The 22609-nt window shown below is 63.8% G+C and overlaps 1 protein-coding gene across 1 annotated transcript; it reads left to right on the forward strand.

The window, feature by feature from the left end:
• The first annotated feature begins 10932 nt into the window (after positions 1-10932).
• Positions 10933-12066, forward strand: ACTRT2 (actin related protein T2). The gene has a single exon (XM_056128343.1). The coding sequence runs from the start codon at positions 10933-10935 to the stop codon at positions 12064-12066; it is 1134 nt and encodes a 377-aa protein (XP_055984318.1).
• Positions 12067-22609: the final 10543 nt, after the last annotated feature.

Below are 22609 nucleotides of genomic sequence, written 5' to 3' on the forward strand. Positions count from 1 at the left end.
CTCCTCATGCCCGACAACACCCCCACTGCTGCTTCATGCTCTCTGCACCTCCCGGTGCCTGGCCTAGCCCCAGCTTGGAGCGGCTGCTCGCCCTCCCCAGAACCCCTGGTCCAGGGGGTGGGCTCATTGGGGGCGGCAGCCCAAGAGCCCACTGTGGGCCAGGGGCCTCAGCAGGGCAGGTTCAAGAGTATGGGGGACCCTGAAGCTGTAGGAGGGCCCACATGTACAGATCAGGGACTGGGGGCCCGTGTGTGAGCCCATGTGTGTGGGTTCATGTGTGTGTCTGTGTGTGAGTCCTCGTGTGTGTGGGCCCATGTGTGGGTCCATGTGTGTGTGTCTGTGTGTGTGTGTCCGTGTGTGTGTCCATGTGTGTATGTCCGTGTGTGTGAGCCTATGTGTGGGTTGGTGTGTGTCTCTGTGTGTGTGGGTCTGTGTGTATGTGGGCCCGTGTGTGGGTCCATGTGTGTGTATGTGTGTGTGGGCCCATGTGTGTGTGGTTCCATGTGTATGGGTCTGTGAGTGGCCCTGAGGAGTCCCGTGTTGGTGGCGGGGCTGTTGTAGTGACCACCCTGTTGTGTGATTTGCAGTTCCCGTGTTAGCAGAAGTTCCCGCTGTCACCGGTCCCCGCCCTCCCCCCGCCCCGCAGATTCCACCTCTGCCCACTGGTCAGTGTGGGTCGGCGCCTCTGTGAGGGCTGAGGTGGGCTTCAGGCCACGCTGGCTGGCCCTGCTCCTGATGCCAGTTCCCAGTGGCCAGTCCAGAGTTGCCTGCCTAGAGCCACACTGCAGGGTTGGGTGTTGGAGGGGGCTGGGGTGCCCAGAGCTGCCTCCAAGGTGGGCTCAGCGACATGGAGTGGCCCAGGGAGGCGGGGCAGGGACCCGAAGGTCTCCAGGGTCAGAGGTCAGATGGGAGGTAGGCTGGGGGCCCCCCAGCTAGGGTAGTGGCGGAGCCGAGCCAGCCCCTCTGTGGCTGTTCTGTCGCAGACAGCCACAGTGTGAATATTCATGAGGAATGACCTGGCTGGGCCAGCGCGTGATGGGGCCAGTGTGTGCCCAGTGGTGGCCGTGCCGAGGCCTAAAGTGCCCCGGCCGCCTGGGGCAGGGCCGAGTGCAGGGTCCGGCACAGGGAGGCTGCAGACGCCGCTTCTGAGCGTGTCCCCGCCGGGCCCGGTCACTCCTGTGCTGACACAGCGCCGCTCCTGCAAATTGATTTTTCCTTTGCAGCCTTTGTGTGCTGCGAGGGCTAATGCAGAGCAGCCGTGGCTGCCGGACCCCTGCCGACCCCCCGGGGACGCCCCAACGCGGGGCTGGCTCCCTCTGGGGTGTCAGTGCCCAGAGCCCCGTTCCCCGCCTCCTGGAGGCTGTGCTGCCTGTTGGTGGCAGGAAGTCTGGCCAAGGAGTGGAGGCCCCATGGGTATGGTGGCTGGGAGACCCCGGCTGCCCCAGCACGAGGGGCCCCTTTCCCCGACAGGGCCCCCCACCCATGGGGGGCGTGCCCCCATCCTGGGACTCAGCCAGACGCGAGACTCAGACGCCGGCAGCCTCGCAGTGGGAGCTTGGGGGTGCGTCTGCCTCACCTCCTCCGGAACCAGCAGCCTGGCTGGGATAGGGAACACCGGGTCCATCCCCAAGTTCCAGACTGTCCCCCACAGTCCGGGCTCTCACGGACACCCAGGCAGCCCCACATGCTACCCCCTCCAGGCAGCCCACCCAGAGGTCTGGGCACGGGCCTGCTGTGTGTCCTCCTCTGGGCTGGTCTGCAGCGGGGGCCCCCTGGGACGAAGCTGCAGCTCCCGGCTGGTGGCTGGTGAGAGGCAGGGACAGCTGACCGCCCCCCACTGTCCCACACCCGCAGCTCCTCGGGTTACGCAGCTGACATCATACTAGAAAGAGGCCCCGCTGCAGACCCGACCAGACAGGCCGCCCCTGCCGGGACTGGGGTCGCAGCCGTGGGAGGGAGTGCAAGGCCTTCGCTCCGCGTCGCCCATGGTGCAGCGGTGTCACTCACCGTCACCTGGGCCCTGCATCTGCCCAGCCAGGGTGCATGCACACGCACGGGACAGACACACATGAGCACCCGTGAATAGTTCAGTTCGTTCGTCTCATCCATCCATGTGGTCAACTGTGCATTCGTTCACCATCATCTGCCATCAGCCATCACTTGTCCATTTGTCCTTCCCGCTGCTCACTCAGTCCATCCCTCCCTCCACCCACCCGCCCACCCACCATAATCCACCCACCGACCCACCCACCATCATCCATCCAGCCACTCTCCCACCATCACCCCCCCACCCACCATCCCTCCACTTATCTATGTGTTCTGACCGGACCCTCGGTTTACTGACACGTTTCTTGCTCTAGAAGCAGGAGGGCAAAGCAGCCGTGACCGGGCGGGAGGCGCGTGTCGGGTGCACTCTCTGTGTGTGGACCTGCCTGCTGGAGCGTGTTTGAGCACGTGAAGTGTGTTTGCTCGCCACAGCGGGGCGCATGGGACATGGGGCTGCCCGAAGGCTCTGCCGTCGCGGGAACCCCGGCGCCTGCCGACCACTGCCTCCTGTGGCTCGCAGAGCAGGAGGACGAGGGCATCTCTGCTTGCTGCCGAGTGGGGGGCGCGGCCGCCCTCTCTCCACACATGGTCCACGTTAGCTACCCCCACCGACGCGTCCACAGAGTTCCTGGCCCTGGTGGTCGGCCCGCCCCCGCCGCCATCCCACCTCACTTCTAATTGGGCCGCCAAGCCGTTTACTGGTGTCTGGGTGGCTGCAGGGCTGCTGGGAGCAGAACAATGAGCCATTCACGTCCAAACAGAACACTAGTGATCAGCTCAGATCTTTAGCTAAGGAGCACGGTTTAATTGGAACAGATGCTGTGAATTCCAGTGCACAAGGCCAGCTCCTATGTGATGGGGACCAGGTATGTGCCAGGGGTCCCATTTTAATAGCGGCTTCGATGGGTTTTATTGGCACGTAGAAAGCCCAGCCCCATGCGCCCACGGGCACTTGGTGGCTCTGAGCGAGCCTGGTCTGCGCCGCCACGCCTCTTCCCCGGCCCCCCACAAGCACTGCCCAGGAGGCTCCACTGTTGGCCGCCCTCTCCCGGGGGTCTGGCTGGGGTCACCCTGACCCCCCAGGAGCCGGACCCACAGCTTGAGCGCCGACGTCTGCGGCTCTTGCCCTAGGCTCGTGGGCACTTTCACACGGTGCCCACTGCCCGCCGACACCAGCAGGACACATGGGAGAGGCCCTGTCCCAGCTGGCCTGATGCCTCCTCTGCACGGGGACAGGAATGTCCCTGAAAGTGCCTCCGTTCCGCCCAGTCTCCCCTGCCCCGACCCAGAGCTCTGGACACAACTGCCACTCTTGTCCCCTAGGTGTACCACAGGCTCAGATCAACCCCGGGCTCCCGGTGAGGGTTCTGGGGGCACCGCTGGATGGGTGTGGCCTCCGGCCATGGGGAACATAAGAGGGCACTGGCAGGTCATCTGACACAGGACGCAGCTGGGAACCTCAGCTGCAGGGAATCTCAAGGTCACAGGCTGACATACGTTGTCACCCCCCACCAACATGCTCCCATCACCCACTCACGAACCCTCCACCCACGGCCCCACCCACCACTCACCTACGACCCCACCCGCCCACCCACTGATGCCTGCCGTCCGCGCACTCACCTGGGCCCCGCTGACCCACCCATGATCCAGCAGTCCCCTCCGTGTGCCCAATCACCCCTCGTTGGATCACCTTCCTGTCTCTGCCTGCCTTCCCATCCAGCCCTCAGCCCTCAGCCACCTTCTGTCTTTCCTTTCTGTCCATCTACCTGCCGTCCTTCCATCCCTCCATCCCTCCCTTGGCCATTCACCCATCTGTCCACCCACCTAGTCACCCGCCCACTCATCTGTACACCATCATCCGTTGTCCATCTGTCTGTCCGTCTGGCCCTTTGCTGACCTCCCACCCCATCCCCACATGCTCACTCGCACTGACCTCCTGGCACTGTGTCCTCCCAGCAGACACGTGGTTACTGCCGGCCATCCTAGTGTGCCTGGTGGGTGCTGTGCCGTCAAGGCCAGATGGTGGCCATGCCCACAGGGACCTTTTCCTGCCTGACTAACCCCCAAGAAGCACTCCTTGGCCTGAGCCTGGCAGCCCTCCAGGTGACTGGTGGGTGGTGAGGAGGGGGCTTAGCGCCCGGGAGGTGAGAGTCAAGGGCCATTAACCAGGACCGGTTCCCGCCCCGGCCACTCAGCCCCCCGGTCCCCAGCAGGCAGTGTGGCTGTCTGTGACTCTCCCCAAGGTCGCTGAGCGCCGGACAAGGGCGGGTGTTCCTGAGAAGGGGGGGGGTCACTGCCACGGGGGGGTCTGGAGCAGGGCAGGGGTAGGCCATGACCCAGAGCCTGGGCCAGCTTCTGGGGGTGCTGTGGTGGTCCTTGGGGGTCCAGACTCACTGGCCCTTGTGGAGCCCCTGGCAGACACTCCTCCCTTGGGGGCTTGTTTCAGCCAAGTGCCCCTGGGCTGACCGTGGCCCCCTGAGGTGATTGACCAAGGTCCCCATGGGATCATCATGTCCCGAGCCCGGCTGAGGATGTGGAGGGGCTCCCGGCTGCCCTGGAGGGCCGAGGGAGACCGGGAGACCTCAAAGGAACTGTGGGCCCCAGCCATCTTTCCCTGGCTCAGGCAGGCCTCGGGGGTCCTTCCTGGCCCCACGGTGTTTCTGCGGTGAGGGGTCTTCCTGCCCACCCCAGGCCCTGCCCTCTGGGGGTCAGCGTCCATGGCTCCCTCTGTCCATCTGGGCGTTGGCTGACCTCTGTGTGCTGGCCAGCGCTGCCCGCCAGGACGTGCTATGCCTCGGGGCGGCCCCCAGAACGAGGTCCCCAGCCTCCCCGTTCCCCTCAGCCGTGCACCCAAACACCAGGACCCCTGCCCAGGACCCACTGTCCAGCAGCCACTGTCGGCGGCCGAGGCTCCCTGTGGGCAGGTGGGGTGGTGCCTTCACCCACAGCCCCGGGGGAGGCTCCAGCCAGGCGTTGGTGGTCAGGTGATGTACTTCCCCTCCCAGCTCCACAGGGGCTGAGCTGCCTCCGGCCTCCGCTCTGTCCTCTCGGGGGTTTCTCTGCCGACCTCGAGTCTTCCTGGTCAGGAGCTGGCGGTTGTTTCCTAAAGACGATGGAAACAAAACGAAGGTTCATGGCCTCAGACTCCTAGCAGGCATTTCATGGTTCCCATAGGAGCTTCCTTGGGGTCCTGCAGAGGCCAGGGCAAGGGCGCCCTCAGGAAAGGCGTCGGGAGATGGTCAGCTGGGCCGGGTCTGTACTCGGGAGAGCCCCTTAGGCCCGCATGGCCTGTTCTGAGATGCATCTCTGAGGGGCTTTCCAGCCTCGCCTCTTGGTTTGTGCAGCGTTTGTGGACTTGACCCGGGTTGGCCCTTTCCCCTGACAACGCTTGCTGTGCCACGGGCCAGGCCCTGAGCTGCCAAGTGGTCAGCCCCAGAGTGGGCAGGTCAGGTGCTGGCACTGCCTGGCTCTGCTTCTCATAGCTCAGCGCTTGCCCCTTCCATCTCTTGGGGCCTCCGGCTAAGGCTGCGGGCGGCCTCACAGTGAAGGCCGCTGTCCCCCTGTGCCAGCGGCTGGAGAAAGAGCCGCACGACCCACCGCTCTGGGCCGGACTCCGAGTGCCCCGTCGCTCATGCAGCTCCTGGCTGGCTGTGGTGTGGGCCTCTCCGTCCCTCTGTCCTGCGACCACGCCATCGGTCGCCCGCCAGCTCTGTCGGGGCTCACCAGGCACTTCTCGCTCGCCTTCCGGTCCAGTCAGGGCTGGCTGCCGGTGCCTCCCGGGCCCCGTGGGCCATCTGGTGCCTGTTGGGTTCTGATGGGTCAGGTGGTGGTGTTACCCAGAGTTCAGCCTGGTTCCTGCGGGGGTGGGTTCCCGGGTGCAGGCCCTCAGCTGTGTCCCTTTTGCTTGTCTTCGGATGAGGCCATGTGTCTTCTCAGGTCCCCAGGCCTGGCCCTTTGCTCCAGGTGTGGACTGTGCCGTGGCCATGTGACGAGGCCCAGAGGGTCTCAGGGGTGGCTGCTCGCAGCTTGCTTCCTTTCCCCTCACCCCTGTCCTCTGCCTGTCTGAGAACCCCCGACTCTCATGCCCAGGGGCTGCTCACACCTGTCCTTGCCTCAGTGGAGACCAGACTAGCCCTGGGGGGGGGGTCGGTGTACCCCCCCAAGGGTGCTAGAATGATCCAGGGGATCTGTTGGCTTGAAGTTGATGTGGAGGGTGCTGAGTACTGGTTTCTGCAAAGGGGGAGGGGGGTCTCTTAGTCAGGAACCTTTGGCTGAGCTGATGCCCCCCCTCCCGCTCCCCGGCTTCTGGCCATGGGCTCCCACTGAGCCAGTTTTCATCCCAGCTATTGTCTCAACTTTCAGCTCCTATTTGGTGGTTTTTGCACCATCTCCCTCCCTGCTCTGCCAGAGGCTGGTCTCTTCTTGTCTTATCCTTGGGTTTATTTAAAAGGCCGCATTAAACTTAGTCTAGTAAGTCTGTCAGGGCCCCAAAAATGAGACCCATAGCCTCAGCCACCGACGCTGGACACTCCTGGGAGTCTGTGTTGCTGGGTCTGGTTACCTGTGAGCTTTGCAGCAGATCCCGTCAAGCCTGCCTGTTCTCGGGGCTCATGCCCAGGGGGAGGACCCCTTCACATCTGCGTGTGGCTGGTCACTCAGCCTTGCTGGTGGTCACTCAGACCCTGGCCTCGCGCTGCTATGGAGCAGTCCAGAGCCAGGTGGGACCAGCCCTGCGGGCTGGCCGGCACTTGGCGGCTGTCAGCATGGCTGTTCCCTCCCAGTGCTGGGGACCTGGGTCCCAGCAAGCCTCTGGCAGCCTCTGGAGATGGGCTGCCTGGGACATGGCCATGCTGGCCACCCACGCAGAAGGGGACAGCCAGCCGCAGGGCCTGTGCTGCCCGGGCTGGGTGCTTCCTACAGAGGCTGCACTTGGGACTGTGCTGACCCTTTGGGGAGTCAGGGCGCTGCTGGGCTGGGTGTTGTGGATTGGGTGCTGCGGGCCAGGTGCTGTTGACTGGGTGCTGTGGGTCGGACGCTGTGGGTCGGGTGCTGTGGGTTGGGTGCTGTGGGCCAAGTGCTGTGGGCCGGGTGCTATGGGCCGGGTGCTGTGGGCTGAGTGCTGTGGGCTGGGTGCTGTGGGCCGGGTACTGTGGACTGGGTGCTGTGGGCTGGGTGCTGTGAACTGGGTGCTGTGGGTCGGGTGTTGTGGGCCGAGTGCTGTGGGCCGGGTACTGTGGGCTTGGTGCTGTGGGTCGGGTGCTGTGGGTCGGGTGCTGTGGGTCGGGTACTGTGGTCTGGGTGCTGTGGGTTGGGTGCTGTGGACTGGGTGCTGTGGGCCGGGTGCTGTGGGCCGGGTGCTGTGGGCTGTGTGCTGTGGGTCAGGTGCTGAGGGCCGGGTGCTGTGGGCCGGGTGTTGTGGGCCGGGTGCTGTGGGCTGTGTGCTGTGGGTCAGGTGCTGTGGGCCGAGTGCTGTGGGCTGGATGTTGTGGGCTGGGTGCTGTGGGTCAGGTGCTGAGGGCCGGGTGCTATGGGCTGGGTGCTGTGGGCTGAGTGCTGTGGGCTGGGTGCTGTGGTCTGGGTGCTGTGGGTTGGGTGCTGTGGACTGGGTGCTGTGGGCCGGGTGCTGTCGGCCGGGTGCTGTGGGCCGGGTGCTGTGGGCTGTGTGCTGTGGGTCAGGTGCTGAGGGCTGGGTACTATGGGCTGGGTGCTGTGAATTGGGTGCTGTGGGCCGGGTGCTGTGGGCTGGGTGCTGTGGGCCAGGTGCTGAGGGCTGGGTGCTGTGGGCCAGGTGCTGTGGGCTGAGTGCTGTGGATGGGTGCTATGGGCTGGGTGCTGTGGACCGAGTGCTGTGGACTGGGTGCTATGGGCTGGGTTCTGTGGGTCAGATGCTGTGGGCCGGGTGCTGTGGGCCAGGTGCTGTGGGCTGGGTGCTGTGGGCTGGGTGCTGTGGACCGGGTGCTGTGGGCCGGGTGCTGTGGGCCGGGTGCTGTGGGCTGTGTGCTGTGAACCGGGTGCTGTGGGCCGGGTGCTGTGGGCCGGGTGCTGTGGACCGGGTGCTACGGGCTGGGTGCTGTGGGCTGGGTGCTGTGGGCTGGGTGCTGTGGACCGGGTGCTGTGGGCCGGGTGCTGTGGGCCATGTGCTGTGAACCGGGTGCTGTGGGTCAGATGCTGTGGGCCGGGTGCTGTGGGCCGGGTGCTGTGGGCTGGGTGCTGTGGGCCGGGTGCTGAGGGCTGGGTGCTGTGGGCTGGGTGCTGTGGGCTGAGTGCTGTGGATGGGTGCTATGGGCTGGGTGCTGTGGACCAAGTGCTGTGGACTGGGTGCTGTGGTCTGGGTTCTGTGGGTTGAATGGTGTGGACTGGGTGCTATGGGCCGGGTGCTGTGGGCTGGGTGCTGTGGACCGGGTGCTGTGGGCCGGGTGCTGTGGGCTGTGTGCTGTGGGTCAGGTGCTGTGGACCGGGTGCTGTGGGCCGGGTGCTGTGAATTGGGTGCTGTGGGCCAGGTGCTGTGGGTCAGATGCTGTGGGCCGGGTGCTGTGGGCCGGGTGCTGTGGGCTGGGTGCTGTGGGCCGGGTGCTGAGGGCTGGGTGCTGTGGGCTGGGTGCTGTGGGCTGAGTGCTATGGATGGGTGCTATGGGCTGGGTGCTGTGGACCAAGTGCTGTGGACTGGGTGCTGTGGTCTGGGTTCTGTGGGTTGGATGGTGTGGACTGGGTGCTATGGACCGGGTGATGTGGGCTAGGTGCTGTGGGTCGGGTGCTGAGGGCTGGGTGCTGTGGGCTGGGTGCTGTGGGCCGGGTGTGTGGGGTTGGGTGCTATAGGCCGGGTGATGTGGGCTGGGTGCTGTGGGCCAGGTGCCATGGGGTTGGGTGCTGTGGGCCGGGTACTGTGGGCTGAGTGCTGTGGATTGGGTGCTGTGTGCTGGGTGCTGTGGGCCAGGTGCGTGAGGTTGGGTGCTATGGGCCGGGTGATGTGGGCTGGGTGCTGTGGGCTGGGTGCCATGGGGTTGGGTGCTGTGGGCTGGTGCTGTGGGCCAAGTGCTCTGGGCTAAGTGCTTCTCTCCCAGAGCAGACCCATCCTGCCCTGTGCGGGCCATGCTGTCCCGCGTGCTGGCTGGCCTGGCCCTGGGCAGGCAGGGTCTGGCTTCCAGATGTCCGCCAGCGCTAATGAGTCCAGTCTGCTGGCCACTAATTGGCCGAGGCTTTGGGCGCCAGTGACAGATGGAAGCGGGGTGATGGGCAGACGGGCGCGGACGGGCCGGGGGGTGTGGGTGCCGGCTGCTCCGGGCCACCCGCTTCAGGCCCAGGTGGAGACTCGGCCAGGGCAGGCACGGGGCTGGGGACAGCCGGTGGGCAGAGCCGAGCTTCCGGTCGGGGACAATGTCAGAGCTGCAGGTCGTGTGGTCCAGCCCTCTGCCCATAAACCCGCCCAAGCGATTTACGAGCACGGTCAGCAGGTGGGGCCGTGGTCTTCCTGGAGTCGGACAGGGGCTGTCGGGGCCTCGAGGCTGCTCCACGGGCCCGTAGGCGTTTCCCCTGGACTGGCTGAGGGACACGGCTCGGGCGGGGCAGGGCGGGGCAGGGGGGGTCTCAGGAACTCCGGCCCAGAAGCCTGGAACCACCAGACCTTGCCCGCGGCCACCGCTCTGCCCCTCGCCAGTGCCGCCCCAGGTGGGGCACAGGCTGGGGGTGGGGACACGGCAGGACACTGGCCGGGCCGGGCCCAGCGCTGGCTGAGCGAGCATCCGTGTGGGAGCCCGCCCTCATGGGTGGTCAGACGGCGGGGGCTCCCGGAACCTTGGAGGCCCCCGCCCCGTCCCATCCGCCCCAGTGCTGTGCACCCTCCCAGGGGTCCCGGTACAGCAGCTGGGCCCTCAGACTCGGGGTAGACCCCACTGAGGGTGGGAGGGGACAGAGTCCGGCTCAAGGGGGCTGCTTTCCTGCCCGGGTCAGCTGCTCCCAGACCACACAGGACATGGCAGCAGGTTTGGTGACCAGAACATTCCTGTGCGGCCTGGCACGTCCTGGCTAGCCCTTGGGAGGCTGTCGGAGCCTCTGGATTGTGCCGCTGGGACATGCCATGAAGTCAGAGTTGGGAGGAGGGCTGATGGCGGGCACCTGCAGCTCAGCTCGGGGCTGCCACCTGGGTTCCACCCTGGCACCCCAAGGACCCCCCGAGCCCTGCCCCTATCTGGCTGGCGTACATGACTGGGTGCAGACAGGTGTGGGCAGGAGGCAGCAGAGGGGGGTGGTGGGAACCGTCTCTCTCGTCCTCTCACCGCCCCCAACATCTCTCCCCAGCTGGGACAGGCTGGAGGTGCAGCACGTGCGACAGAGTGTCGCCCTGCGCCCTGCTGGACTCCAGCTCGGCCTCCACCTCAGCTCTGGGTCCTCAGGGGTCTTGGGCTCCATCTTCTCCCACCCCAGAGGGCTCAGACCAGGCAGGGTACTGTGAACCCGCAGAGACTGAACAGTGGTGGTGGTGGGGCGGGCCTCTGGAGAGCAATCCCCAAGGGCTTCCTAGTGGAGTGTGCATGGGTGTCTCCTCAGCAGATGGCCTCTTGACCTCCTTCTTTCCTGGACCCTGCGTGGAGGTTGGCCATCTTGGCAGAGGGAAGGCGGTTTGTCTCCCCTAAAAAGCAAGCATGCGGGCAGTGGCCCCTCTCAGGATAGACGCTGAGGCCCCTCTGCCCACAGACTCAGCTCTGGGGCACCTGGGCCTGTGGGGGTCCCCCCAGCCCACTGTTGCCTCTGCTGATTGTTACGCAGCTGGGTGGGGCCTAGGGCTCCGGGCGCTGACCCCCGGCTGCCCGGCTGGAACCTCCGTGCTCCAGCCTTCCGGGGCCCTGCCGGGTCACAAAGTCGGGCGGCCCCGGCTGGGGACGGGGCAGCATGTCTGAGACGCAGGCCCTCGACCTGCCGGCCGTGATCCTCGACAACGGCTCTGGGCTCTGCAAGGCCGGGCTGTCGGGCGAGATCGGGCCGCGCCACGTGGTGAGCTCGGTCGTGGGCTCCCCCCGCTTCAAAATGCCCGTGGCCGGTGCCAACCAGAAGGCGTTCTTTGTGGGCGACGAGGCGCTGCAGAAGGCTGAGGCCCTGCAGCTGTGCTGGCCCATCGAGCGCGGGCTGGTCACGCACTGGGACGAGGCCGAGAGGCTCTGGCGCCACCTGTTTGAGTGGGAGCTGGGTGTGAAGGCCACCGAGCGCTCGGTGCTGATGACCGAGACCTCGCTGAACCCCCGGGAGACGCGCGAGAAGACGGCGGAGGTGATGTTCGAGGCCTTCTGCGTGCCCGCCTTCTACCTGTCCGACCAGGCCGTGCTGGCGCTGTACGCGTCCGCCTGCGTCACCGGGCTGGTGGTGGACAGTGGCGATGGCGTGACCAGTGCCGTGCCCATCTTCGAGGGCTACTCCCTGCCCCATGCCGTCACCAAACTGCACGTGGCCGGGAGGGACATCACAGAGCAGCTGGGTCGGCTGCTGCTGGCTGGCGGGCGCTCCTTCCCATACCCGCTGGACAAGGCGCTGCTGGACGACCTCAAGGAGAAGCTGTGCTATGTGGCGCTGCAGCCCGAGCAGGAGCTGGCGCGCAGGCCCGAGGAGGTGGCACGCGAGTACAAGCTCCCGGACGGCCGGCTGCTGAGCGTGGGCGACCAGCTCTTCCAGGCGCCCGAGGGGCTGTTCGCGCCCGAGCAGCTGGGCCTGCAGAGCCCGGGGCTGCCCCGCATGGTGTCCGGCAGCATTGCCAAGTGCGACGCCGATATCCAGAAGACGCTGTTCGGGGAGATCGTGCTGTCGGGAGGCTCCACCCTCTTCCAGGGCCTGGACGACCGGCTTCTGCGCGAGCTGGAGCAGCTGGCATCCAAGGGCACCCCCATCAAGATCACGGCACCCCCTGACCGCTGGTTCTCCACCTGGATCGGCGCCTCCATCGTCACCTCCCTGAGCAGCTTCAAGCAGATGTGGGTCACCGCCGCTGACTTCCGGGAGTTCGGCAGCTCTGTGGTGCAGAGGAGGTGCTTCTAGGCCAATAAAGGGCCGAGGCTGCGGCCCGGCCGGGAACTGCTCGTCCTCCATGTGTCTGTGTGCCTGTGTGCTCCATGAGTCCATGTGCCCGTGTGCCCTCCGTGTTCTCCACATGCCTGTGTGCCCGTGTGCTCATGAGCCCTCCATGTGCCCCATGAGTTCGTGTGCCTGTGTGCCATGTGCCCGTCTGCCCAATGAGTCCATGTGCCCATGTGTCCGTGTGCCATGTGCCCGTGTGCCATGTGCCCATATGGCTGTGTGCCCATGTGCCACTGTGCTATGTGACATGTGTCCGTGTGCCACTCTGCCATATGCCATGTTCCTGTGTCCCTGTGTACCATGTGCCATGTTCTTGTGTGCCCATGTGCCATTTGCTGTGTACCGTGCGCCATGTTCCTATGTGCCCATGTGACATGTGCCGCCCCATCACTGCCACTGCTCAGGTGCTGTGGGATCTCGTGTTCCTGGCCCCGTGGTCAGACACAGCAATTCCTGCCCTGTTTGCCCATAGCCCCTCACCCCTTCACTCCAGGAGGGTGAGTGCCCAGCTGGTGCCCTGGGCCCTGGCCACACCTCGGGCCTCAGGTCTCCCAGACCCTCCAAGGGTGGGTGCAGCAGGGCCACCTCAGCTCCCTCAGCCAGCCTGGGGGCTCTCAGGAGGGCTGTGGGGCCTGGGAACTGTGGGCGTCACTGTCTGGCCTGAGGCTCCAGCTGAAGGGGACCTGGTTCTTGCTGGGTCCCACGGGCAGGACCCCCAATCCACAGCACTGGGTGCCAGGGACGGGGTGGGCAGAGACCCTGAATACACCTGCCCACACCCGGTGGCTCTGTGGGCAGTGGAGGGACTTGGCCCTGGGACACCAGGCTGTCTCCCAGCGTGTCCCCCCCATGGGTGCCCCAGAGATGCAGGGACCCCCGAGCAGCCCTGGCAGGGGCTTTCGCGGTTCCCAGCCCTTGAACAGGTCCCCTCTGAGCTCAGGACACCATCGTGATGGGCCTGAGCCTTAGTGGGGCCCACTTGCCCCCACAGATGTGCATCCCACATACCTACCCACACATGACTGCCTTCACACCTGCCGCACACCCCTCCAGCCATCCCTGCACCCAACAAGGTACACCCTCAAATTCCCGCATCTGCACCCACACACGCCTGCACCCACACTCACCTGCACCCAACTCACCCGCACCCACACACCCGCACCCACAGTCACCCGCACCCACACACACCTGCACCCACACTCACCTGCATCCACACACACCTGCACCCACACTCACCTGCACCCACACACACCTGCACCCACTCACCCGCATCCACACTCACCCGCACCCACACACACCCGCACCCACACACCTGCACGCACACAACTGCACCCACACACACCTGCACCCACACTCACCTGCACACACACACCTGAACCCACACTCACTTGCACCCACACTCACCTGCACACACACCCGCATACACACCTGCTGCCACCCCAGCACAGGTACCATCAGCTGCTGCAGCAGCTCCTAGGTGGCGTCTGTTCTCCAGTTAGGCCTGGGCACCTCTAGGTGAGGTCCGGGTCGGCTGGGCCTGGACCCCACCAGGTGTCCTCTCAGCTCGGGAGGGGTCAGGTGGGGCCGCTGCCTCTGCAGGACGAGCTGAGTCAGACTAGGGGAGGTGTGGGCCGGGCAGGGGCCAGCGCCCCTCTGCAGCCTGCCTGGGAGCTGAGGGCAACGGTCACATCAGAGCCCAGGCCTCGGGTCCCCCATAACCTGCTTTGGCCTCCTTTCTCCAGCCGCACCCGGGCCTGCTCGGCTGTGATGGCGGTGTGGCCTGGTGGTCTGGGCAGCTGCACCGTGAAGAGTGAGTCGGCCGGGGGCAGCTCTGTGACCAGTGCTCAGGCAGGGCAAGCAGGGCCCCACCCTGGAAGCCCAGACTAGTGCAAGGAGAATGTTCCCCAGTGAGTGGGGGACAGGCTGCTACCGCCGTGCTACTGGCTCTGCTCAAACATCCTGGGGGTTTCAGACCATCAGCCCCACTCGGTCGGGTCTCCTCTGTCAGGGCTGGGTGCCTGGGAGCAGAGGGCTGGATCCCGGCAGGGACCAGGACACAGAGGGACCCTGACCGGATGTCTGAACCAGGGTGGTGTGGAGAGGTGTAATCAGAGGGCAGAGGTGCGTGGCCACCAGCTCCTGCCCCAGGGCAGGGATGCCATGGAGAGCCCTCAGCCGCTGGGAGGACAGGATACTCCCCAGGCGTCCAAGAGCTGGACAGAGAGAGCAGGGTTCTGTGAGGCAATGGGCACCTGGCTGGAGGCTGTGACCCCCACACACACTGGGGGCAGTGGGCGCCCAGGCCTTCCTCATGGGGGCACCCACGTGCTCTGCAGACACCCAGGACCGAGCAGATGTGTGGGGCCGGAGGGGGATGCCTCACCCGCAGCTCCCCGCTCAGAGAGGAGCAGGGCCAGGTGGTCCGGTCTGTGGGGGGCCGAGGGAGCTTATGGAGACAGATGCAGGGCATGCCTAGGGGCTCCTTATCTCCTGGGGAGCAGGGCCCCCACAAAATTCTTCCAGGAAATCAATCAGCAGAGGAATCTGGCAGAGGCCTGATGGGACTTCCTGTGGCCCCAAGCCCCCTACTGGGTGAGGGGAAGGAGAGGGGAGGGAGAGACAGAGAGAGGAAGAGAAAGGATGGGGGGGGAGAGAGGGAGAGAGAGGGAGGGAGAGGGAGAGGGAGAGAGAGGGAGAGAGGGAGAGGGAGGGAGAAAGGGAGAGAGACAGAGGGAGAGAGTGAAAGAGGGAGGGAGGAAGAGGGAGGGAGGAAGAGAGGGAGGGAGGGAGAGGGAGAGAGTGAGGGTGAGGGAGGGAGAGAGTGGAAGGGAGGGAGGCGTGCACTCTCCTGCCTTGCCCCACAGAGTCAGAGCATGGCTGTCCCGGCTGTGTGCTGCTTGAGAAGTGACGAGGTGCCAGGGTGTCAGGGTCGGGTGGGTTCTCGCCAAGGCTGAGGGCAGAGTCGCCCCCTCATGGTGTCCCCATGCCCTCCAGCCAGCCCACTGCCCTGCAGCTAGGGTCTCCTGCAGACTCCCACAGGAAATCTGTGTGTGACTTGCACACACGGGTGGTATCCACGCCTGCACATGAGGTCCGCAGGCACACGGCACAGACATACGTGTGAGATGCTTCCTACTGCTCCGTTTTCTCAGGGCACCACCCACGTGCCCGTGGGAGCTGCACAAGGCACACTCGCCACAGCAGAGTGAGGGGAACTTGGTGCATCCACCGCTCAGAGGCAGGACTGGGCTTGTCCCCTCCCCAGGGGGCGCAGCTCAGTGCCTGCCAGCAGCCCCCCACCCCGACTGGCACCCACCGCCCAAGGCTCTGCTTCTACAGCACCCCTGGGGGACAGGGACAGGGTGACTGCTCGGGGGCCTCAGGGCAAGGCCAGGTGTGGGAGTACAGGGCCAGCAGCAAACACAGGTACACATGACAACAGGAGCATACATGGCAACATGGCACTGTATGGTCATACATGCAGACACATGTGCACATGCAGACACATGCATGGACACGTGCACGCAGAAAAATGCATTAGCACACGTGCACATGCAGACACACATTGCTACACATGCGCACATGCAGACATGCATTGGCATGTGTGTACACAGAGATACACACATTGACATGCTGAACCATGCACTCTACATCTCGTGTGCACACATGAGCAGGCACATTAGGGTGCACATGTGTGCCTAGGTACTGACCTGCACACATGTGCACAGGTGAGTTCACATGAATAGGTACCCCACACGTGTGCACAGGTGAGCTTGCAAGAACGGGTCCCACACACGCGTGTGCACACAGGTGAGCTCTCATGAACGGGTCCCACACATGCGTGTGCACATAGGTGAGCTCCCATGAAAGAGTCCCACAGGACCTCATGTCCAAGTGACCCCAGCCGAGGGCTGAGACCCAGTCTGGGGCCTGTGGGGATGGAGCCGGTGGGGGGGCGTGTGGGGCCCCACAGGGGAGGTGGGGACCCCTTGGAGCGCCTGAGCAGGTGCAGGGGTCCCCGGACCGGCAGAGATATGCCGGAGAGGCCCCTGGGCAGGCGGGCTCAGCACCCCTGGCTGCTCTGCTCATGGTGCTCCAGCACTGCCCACAGCTGGGCAGAGAGGGTCGAGGGCTGGCCCCTGGCAGTGGGGCTTAGCTGTCTCGGATCCAAGCTCTCAGGCATGTTCGCTCAGGCCGGGGAGACCCGGGTCCCCTGTGCCCACAGCAGTGTGCCCACAGGCCTCATGTGGCTGCTCTGGGACAGCCAGAGTCTCTCGTGGTGCCCGAGTGGACAGAGTGGACCCGAGTGTTCTGAGTGGCCATCAGAGAGTGGGCAGTGGCCTGGTCACAACCCCCACCAAGGCCCAGCAGGGTCAGGGGCGGAGAGCTGCCGGGTGTGGCCCCATGGGGGGGACGCGGGGAACACAGCGGGGAGGGGGCAGTGTTGGGGCAGCAGTGCCCCGGCTGGGTGCCCACATCCCATGGGGGCACCTGCGTTGGGGGCACAGCCCTGCAGGGAGGCTGGAGATGGCTGGAGATGGCCACCTTGGGGTACTAGCGGGATCTAGCTGGGGGTCTTCCTGAAGAAAGGAGGAACTGAGATGGGATCAGGCTGAGTGTGTGTGTGTGTGTGTGTGTGTGTGTGTGTGTGTGTGTGTGTGTAGCGAGAGATGAGGCTTCGAACGGCGGCCTGGAGGGGAGTGTGGGGGTGAGTAGAGGGGAGTGGAGGGGAGTGTGTGGAGTGGAGTAGAGGGAAATGAGGAGGGAAGTGGGGGTGAGTGAGGAGGGGAGTGGAGAGGAGGGGGAGGGGAGCAAGGAGGGGAATGGAGGGGGTGGGGAGGGGAGTGGAGGGGCGGGGAGGGTCAAAGCTGGGGCCGGGAGGAGGAGCAGGGAGGGGAGTGGAGGGCGTGTTGTGATATGGCCACAGGCTGGCCGGCTCCTGGTTCCGGCTGTTCCTTCGCTGTGCCCAGGAACTCCCTGGCACTGCAAAGCACGTTTGCAGAGCGGCTGGTGCCAGGAGGTGGGTTCCTCTGCTTTTGTTTCCTGGTGAGGGGGGCGAGATCTGGACCTCCTTGGGGATGGTCACGCCTGGCACAATGCTGCCTCTGCCCCCCACTCGCCCTTCACGGAGCGGAGCCTCTAGGGGTCACTGGCACCTGTGCCAAGGTTGCCGGGCCCTTGTCCCTGTGGGCAGGTGACTGAGACGTCAGCTACTGCTGGTCTGCAGGAGGAAATTCCACTAGTGTCTGCCCAAGGTGCTCGTGGCTCTGGGGCTATTTGTGCCAAGCAGCCAACGGTTTCCCTGCCTCGCGCCTGCCATTCTGCAGAGGCATCCCTCGGCCCACCCCCTCCCTGTTCGTGGCTGCGGCCCTTTACTTGGGCCTTTCAGAGAAGTCTGAGGGCAGGGGGAGCTCACAAGGGGGGTGCTGGGACCCTCAGACTCCGGGCCCACGTGCCCCTGTTCCCGAGCCTCTCCGGGGCTCGCTCACGTCCCCAGGCCCTGGAGAGACGGAGGCTCATGAGCCGCCTCCTGGCTGGTGGCACTGGAGACCTGGTCACTGGTGATGCGGTCACTGGTGACCTGGTCACTGGAATCCATCGACTCCTGGCACAGCTGCTTCGTGCCACTGCCGGGGGTTCAGGGCACTGGCCTGAGAGTGGCTGTGTAGGTTGGGGTGTGGGTTGAGGTGTTGGGTCCATGTGTGGGTTGGCAGGTTGGGTTCATGTGTGGGTTGATGTGTTGGGTTCCTGTGTGGTTGGTGTGTTGAGTTCATATATGGGTTAGCAGGTTGGGTTCATGTCTGGTTTAGTGTGTGGGTTGGCGTGTTGGGTTCATGCGTGGGTCCATGTGTGGGTTGGTGTGTGGGTTGGCATGTTGGGTCCATGTGTGGGCCCATGTGTGGGTTGACATGTTGGGTTCATGTGTGGGTCCATGTGTGGGCTGGTATGTGAGTTTGCATGTTGGGTCCATGTGTGGGTCCTGTTTGGGTTGGCATTTTGGGTTCATGTGTGGGTTGGTGTGTGGGATGACAGGTTGGGTTCATGTGTGGGTTGTTGGTGTGTGGGTTGGCGTGTTGGGTCCATGTGTGGATCCATGTGTGGGTTGGCATGTTGGGTCCATGTGTGGGTCCATGTGTGTGTTGGAAGGTTGAGCCTATCTGTGGGTTCATGTGTGGGTTGGTGTGTGGGTCAGTGTGTAGGCTTTGTCCATCCTCAGTCCCCATCTGTACAATGGCTTCCCTTTTCACCCTCGTCCACCCTGATGAGATGGGAGGTGGATCCTGAGTCCCGGGTGGACAAGTTCATCGCTGGGCGAGCATAGGGACTCCGGCAGCACTAGTGCTGGGCAGGGAGCCCCGCCACTCGCGTGGGGAGTGCACAACTGCCCAGCCCCCAAGTGCCAAGAAGACCGGCAACACGGCAGGGAGTGACACGCACGGGCGCCTGAGCACGAGCACTGGGCGAGGAGCCTCCGAGTGCGGGAATGTGACCCGGCATCCCAGCTCCCCAAAGGAAGAATGTGGCGTAGGATGCGGCGTCTGAAGTTAATCGCTGGAAACATCCCAAATGGATGTAAAGATGAGAAGATGGGCAGAGTGAATGCGGCACTTCGTGGGCCTGGTGGCCGGCAGAGGAGGTGGCAGAAACGAGGGAGCATCCGAGGGTCCACCCGAGCCTGTGCCGGGCGAGATGTGGAGGCAAGCGGGGGGCCTCCAGGGGCTTTCTGAGGAGATGCCATCGGTCTGTTTGCATCCGAAGTGAGGACAAGGGACCTTTCTGAGCAGTATCAGGAGGTTGGGGGATGCACTTCACCTGGGGGGTTGCCACGGCAGGTGGCGTCTGGGCCCAGCGCCGGGAATCCCAGGAAGGGTTTGAGATAGTCGGTGGCGGGGCCCACTTCAATCCCGGGCAACTCTTGGTCCTGAGCGCCCCGGGTCCCGAAACCCTCCTGGCCGGGTGAGAATCACGAGGGTAGCCCTGGCCTGGCCGGCAGGCACCGCTGGGAGCCACAGAGCCCACAGGCAGCTCCAGTGGTCACTCAGATAGCCACAACCTCTCCCAGCGCTTCTCAGCACTCAGAAGCACAGGAGCAGGTGCTTGCAAGACGGGAAGATGGGGGGCGGAGGGGACACCGCAGAGAACAGGAGCCCTCCGCTCCTGGGGAGTCTCACGGATTCCCAGAACGTGTGTGGTGTGCGACTCGAGGTGACTCAGGAAACTGCATGGCCTGTTCAAAGCGAGCCTGGGGGCATGTCAGCAGGAGGATCCAACTGGCTGAAGAGGAAAGAGGAAAAGCCGCGCACCAAGGGAGCCACAGGAGACAGATCCGGTACTGTGATGGGCGGGAGGGAGCACCACGTGGCCCCTGGGCTCTTTGGCCCCAGCGGGATGAGCCCAGAGCTCTGCAGTCCGGGACTCGCTGAGGAAACCCCAGACAGGGGGTGGAGGGGGGGAAGCCCCACGAAGGTCTACACAGCCCGAGGGCCAGGACTCAACTCACAGAAGGAACGAGAAAACAGTGAGCAGATTAAAATGAAAATACAATATTTTGAAATCGGTGGGAGGCAGTTAAGCAGCGTTTAGAGGGAGACGTGCGACCATAAATTCCCGGGTGAGGAATGGAGAAAACGCTGAACTAAGGAGTGATGTTCTCCGCCAAAGGGCTGTAAGATGCAGAGAAATGATGCCCCAAGCAAGCAGAAGGAAATCGTAAACACCAGAGCAAAGTGCTTGGAAGGAAAAGTAGAAAAATAGGGAAGAATCAATGGAACCAAATTCTATTCTTGCCAAAGTTTGTTGGTCAGCCCCGGCTGGGGGGGCCAGGCTGGCGGTAAGGGTCAGTGTGTTCAGAAAGGTCCACTGCGCCGGTTCATTCACACAAAAAATGAACAAGTAGAGCCGGATTAGAACCAGACATCTTGGGGCTGGAGCGATAAAACAGTGGGTAGGGCGTTTGCCTTGCATGCGACCGACCCAGGTTCGATTCCCAGCATCCCATATGGTCCCCGGAGCATTGCCAGGAGTGATTCCTGAGTGCAGAGCCAGGAGTCAGCCCTGAGCATGGCTGGGTGTGACCCAAAAAGAAAAAAAAAAAGAACCAGACATCTTAAAAAGCTTCGTAACAGAATAAAATACACTTGTAATCAGCTCAGCTGAAAGTCTGTCAGGCTGCTGGGAAGAGTGTGACTATTCAGAAAGAAAACCTCCCTCAGGTTCACGGTGTAACGCCCAGCCCTGAGTTCAATCCTGCGGGAATGAGCATTCTGGAGGCTTCCCCGGAGGCACTTCTGAGGCCCACATCACCCCCACATCACCCTTCTGGCAATTCTGTGCCCCGCTTGCTGCAGGAGCTTGAGGCCACAGCTGGAGCATGAGCACACGTGGGGGCCCACAACAGGGTGACAGGGTGGATGGCCGCACAGCTGAAGACGTGATTCTGAGCACCCCTGGGTGTGTGTGTGTATGCGCGCATGTGTGAGGGGGTGGAGGAAGGGGAGAGGGAGAAAGAGGGAGACAGAGAGGGAGACAGGGAGAGAGAGGGAGAGGGAGAGAAGGGAGGTGAAGAGAGAGGGAGAGGAGAGAGATGGAGAGGGAGTGAGGGAGAGAGGGAGGGGGATGGAGAGGGGGGAGAGGAGAGAGGGAGGGGAGAGGGAGGGAGGGGGAAAGGAGAGGGAGGGGAAGGGGAGTGAGGGAGAGGGGGGAAAGAGAGGGAGGGAAGGGGGAGGGGAGAGAGAAGGAGGAGGAGGGAGAGAGAGGGAGGGAGAGGGAAGGAGGGGAGGAGAGACAGGGAGAGGGAGGGGGAGGGGGAGGGAGGGAGAGAGACCTTCCCGCAGAGCAGTGGGAGGTGCCCAGATGCCCAGGGAAACTCATGGAGCTGAACCCTGAATCCCAGGTCCCACCTGGGTGGGAATCGAGACCGGCTGTGTCTGGGCTGAATGCAGCTCAGGGGCTGAGAGCCTGCCCCTGCAGTGTGTGTGTATGGGGAGGGGGTGACTTCTCAGGCCAGGTGCAGGGGCTGAGGGGTCTGTGGCCCTGAGCTCCTCGCCCCCCCAGCAGCTGAAGAGCCCGGAGGGAACCCCAAATGGTCAGGGTTGCTTCAAAAGCAGGACAAGCATCCCTGAAGCACAGAGCATGGCACAGCGGGGAAGTGTTTGCCTTACATTTGATCAACCCCGGCATCCTATATGTTTCTCCTGAGCATCCCCAGAAGTGACCCTTGAGCACAAAGCCAGAAGCAAGTCCTGAGCACCGCCAGGTGTGTCCCCAAAATCAAACAAACTAGAACTTGCTAAAGTGAAATCGTTTATTCTTCAGAAGCAGCTTTGCAGAAAATGCAAAAAAACAAACAAACAAACCCAGAAAACAGGTGGGCAAGAGTGAAGCAGCAAGTGGGGTGCCCAGGACCCATCCAGCAGAGGCCAGAGCCCAGAGCTGCAGGCCCAGGACAGGATGAGGCCAGTGGGAAGGACCCCGTCACGGGCCTCTTGTGGCCCCTCCTGCCACCCACAGGGGCGCTGGGCTCACTCACACTCACGCTGTGGCATGGCCGTTGTGGCATGGCCATTGTGGCCAGCGCTGGGCGATACCAGCCCGCGGGGCGTCTCTGCCAAGGCGCAGGAGAGAGGCGGGCACCGTGCAGGGGGCAACCTTGTGGCGGGGCTGGAGAGGGGGCGGTCTGCCCACGTCACGATCCCTCCCCAAGCAGCCAAGCCATTTTCACAACATAAAACCAGCAAAAAATGTAATGATTTCAAGGTGCCCTCACCTCCGGCTCACTGGAGCCTCGCAGCTTAGGGGTTTTAAAAAATACACATATTTAAAGCAAATATTATTGCACATGACCACTCTGTAATTTGGATTAATTGCTTTGGTTTTTTTCTGGAAATAAAATCTTTAAGGCAAATCCATAAACCCCTGGCCCAGGCTGCCAGTCTGGCAGTGCGGGTTTACGGAAACCCCGGGCACCCTACGGAGGACGTGGGGGGTCATGAGTCCCTGGTGGGGCCAAAGACCCTGCAGGACCATGTGGCCAGGTGCCAGGGCTGCAGGCACTGGGGCGGTGGCAGGGGGCCGGCCTCAGGAGGGGCTGGAGGGAGTGAGTACCCAGGCACAGAGACCATGGCCTGGCCCCGTCACTCTGCTTATGACACTGTGAGGTGGCTTGTCGCCTGGTCGGGACCCAGAGCCATGTGCCAGGAAGTGGTGGGATGGGTCAGGGGCCACAGAGTCCCCCGGCTGAGCAGCTGAGGGCCAGCGGCAGCCCTGACAGGGGCCACCGCTCAGCCCTCAGGGGAAGCTCTGCAGAGGTCGGACGGGGCATGTGTGGTCAACTCTGCTGCTGGTGGGCACCTTGCCAGAGAGAGTACCAGCCCCCACACAGCCCCTGCTGCGCCCCTGGCTCTGTAGTTCACTGAGTGGGGGACTCACCCCACCTACCATCCATCCCTTCCCTTCATCCATCTGCCCACCCATTCACCCATCTACCCACCCACCATCCACCCAC

This window comes from Sorex fumeus, unplaced genomic scaffold, assembly GCF_029834395.1.
Source record: "Sorex fumeus unplaced genomic scaffold, SorFum_2.1 ptg000064l, whole genome shotgun sequence".
In the NCBI taxonomy this organism is placed as follows: domain Eukaryota; kingdom Metazoa; phylum Chordata; class Mammalia; order Eulipotyphla; family Soricidae; genus Sorex; species Sorex fumeus.

What these genes read in the sequence shown, in the direction of transcription:
- ACTRT2 (XM_056128343.1), top strand. Translation starts at nt 10,933, where the DNA reads ATGTCTGAGACGCAGGCCCTCGACCTGCCGGCCGTGATCCTCGACAAC.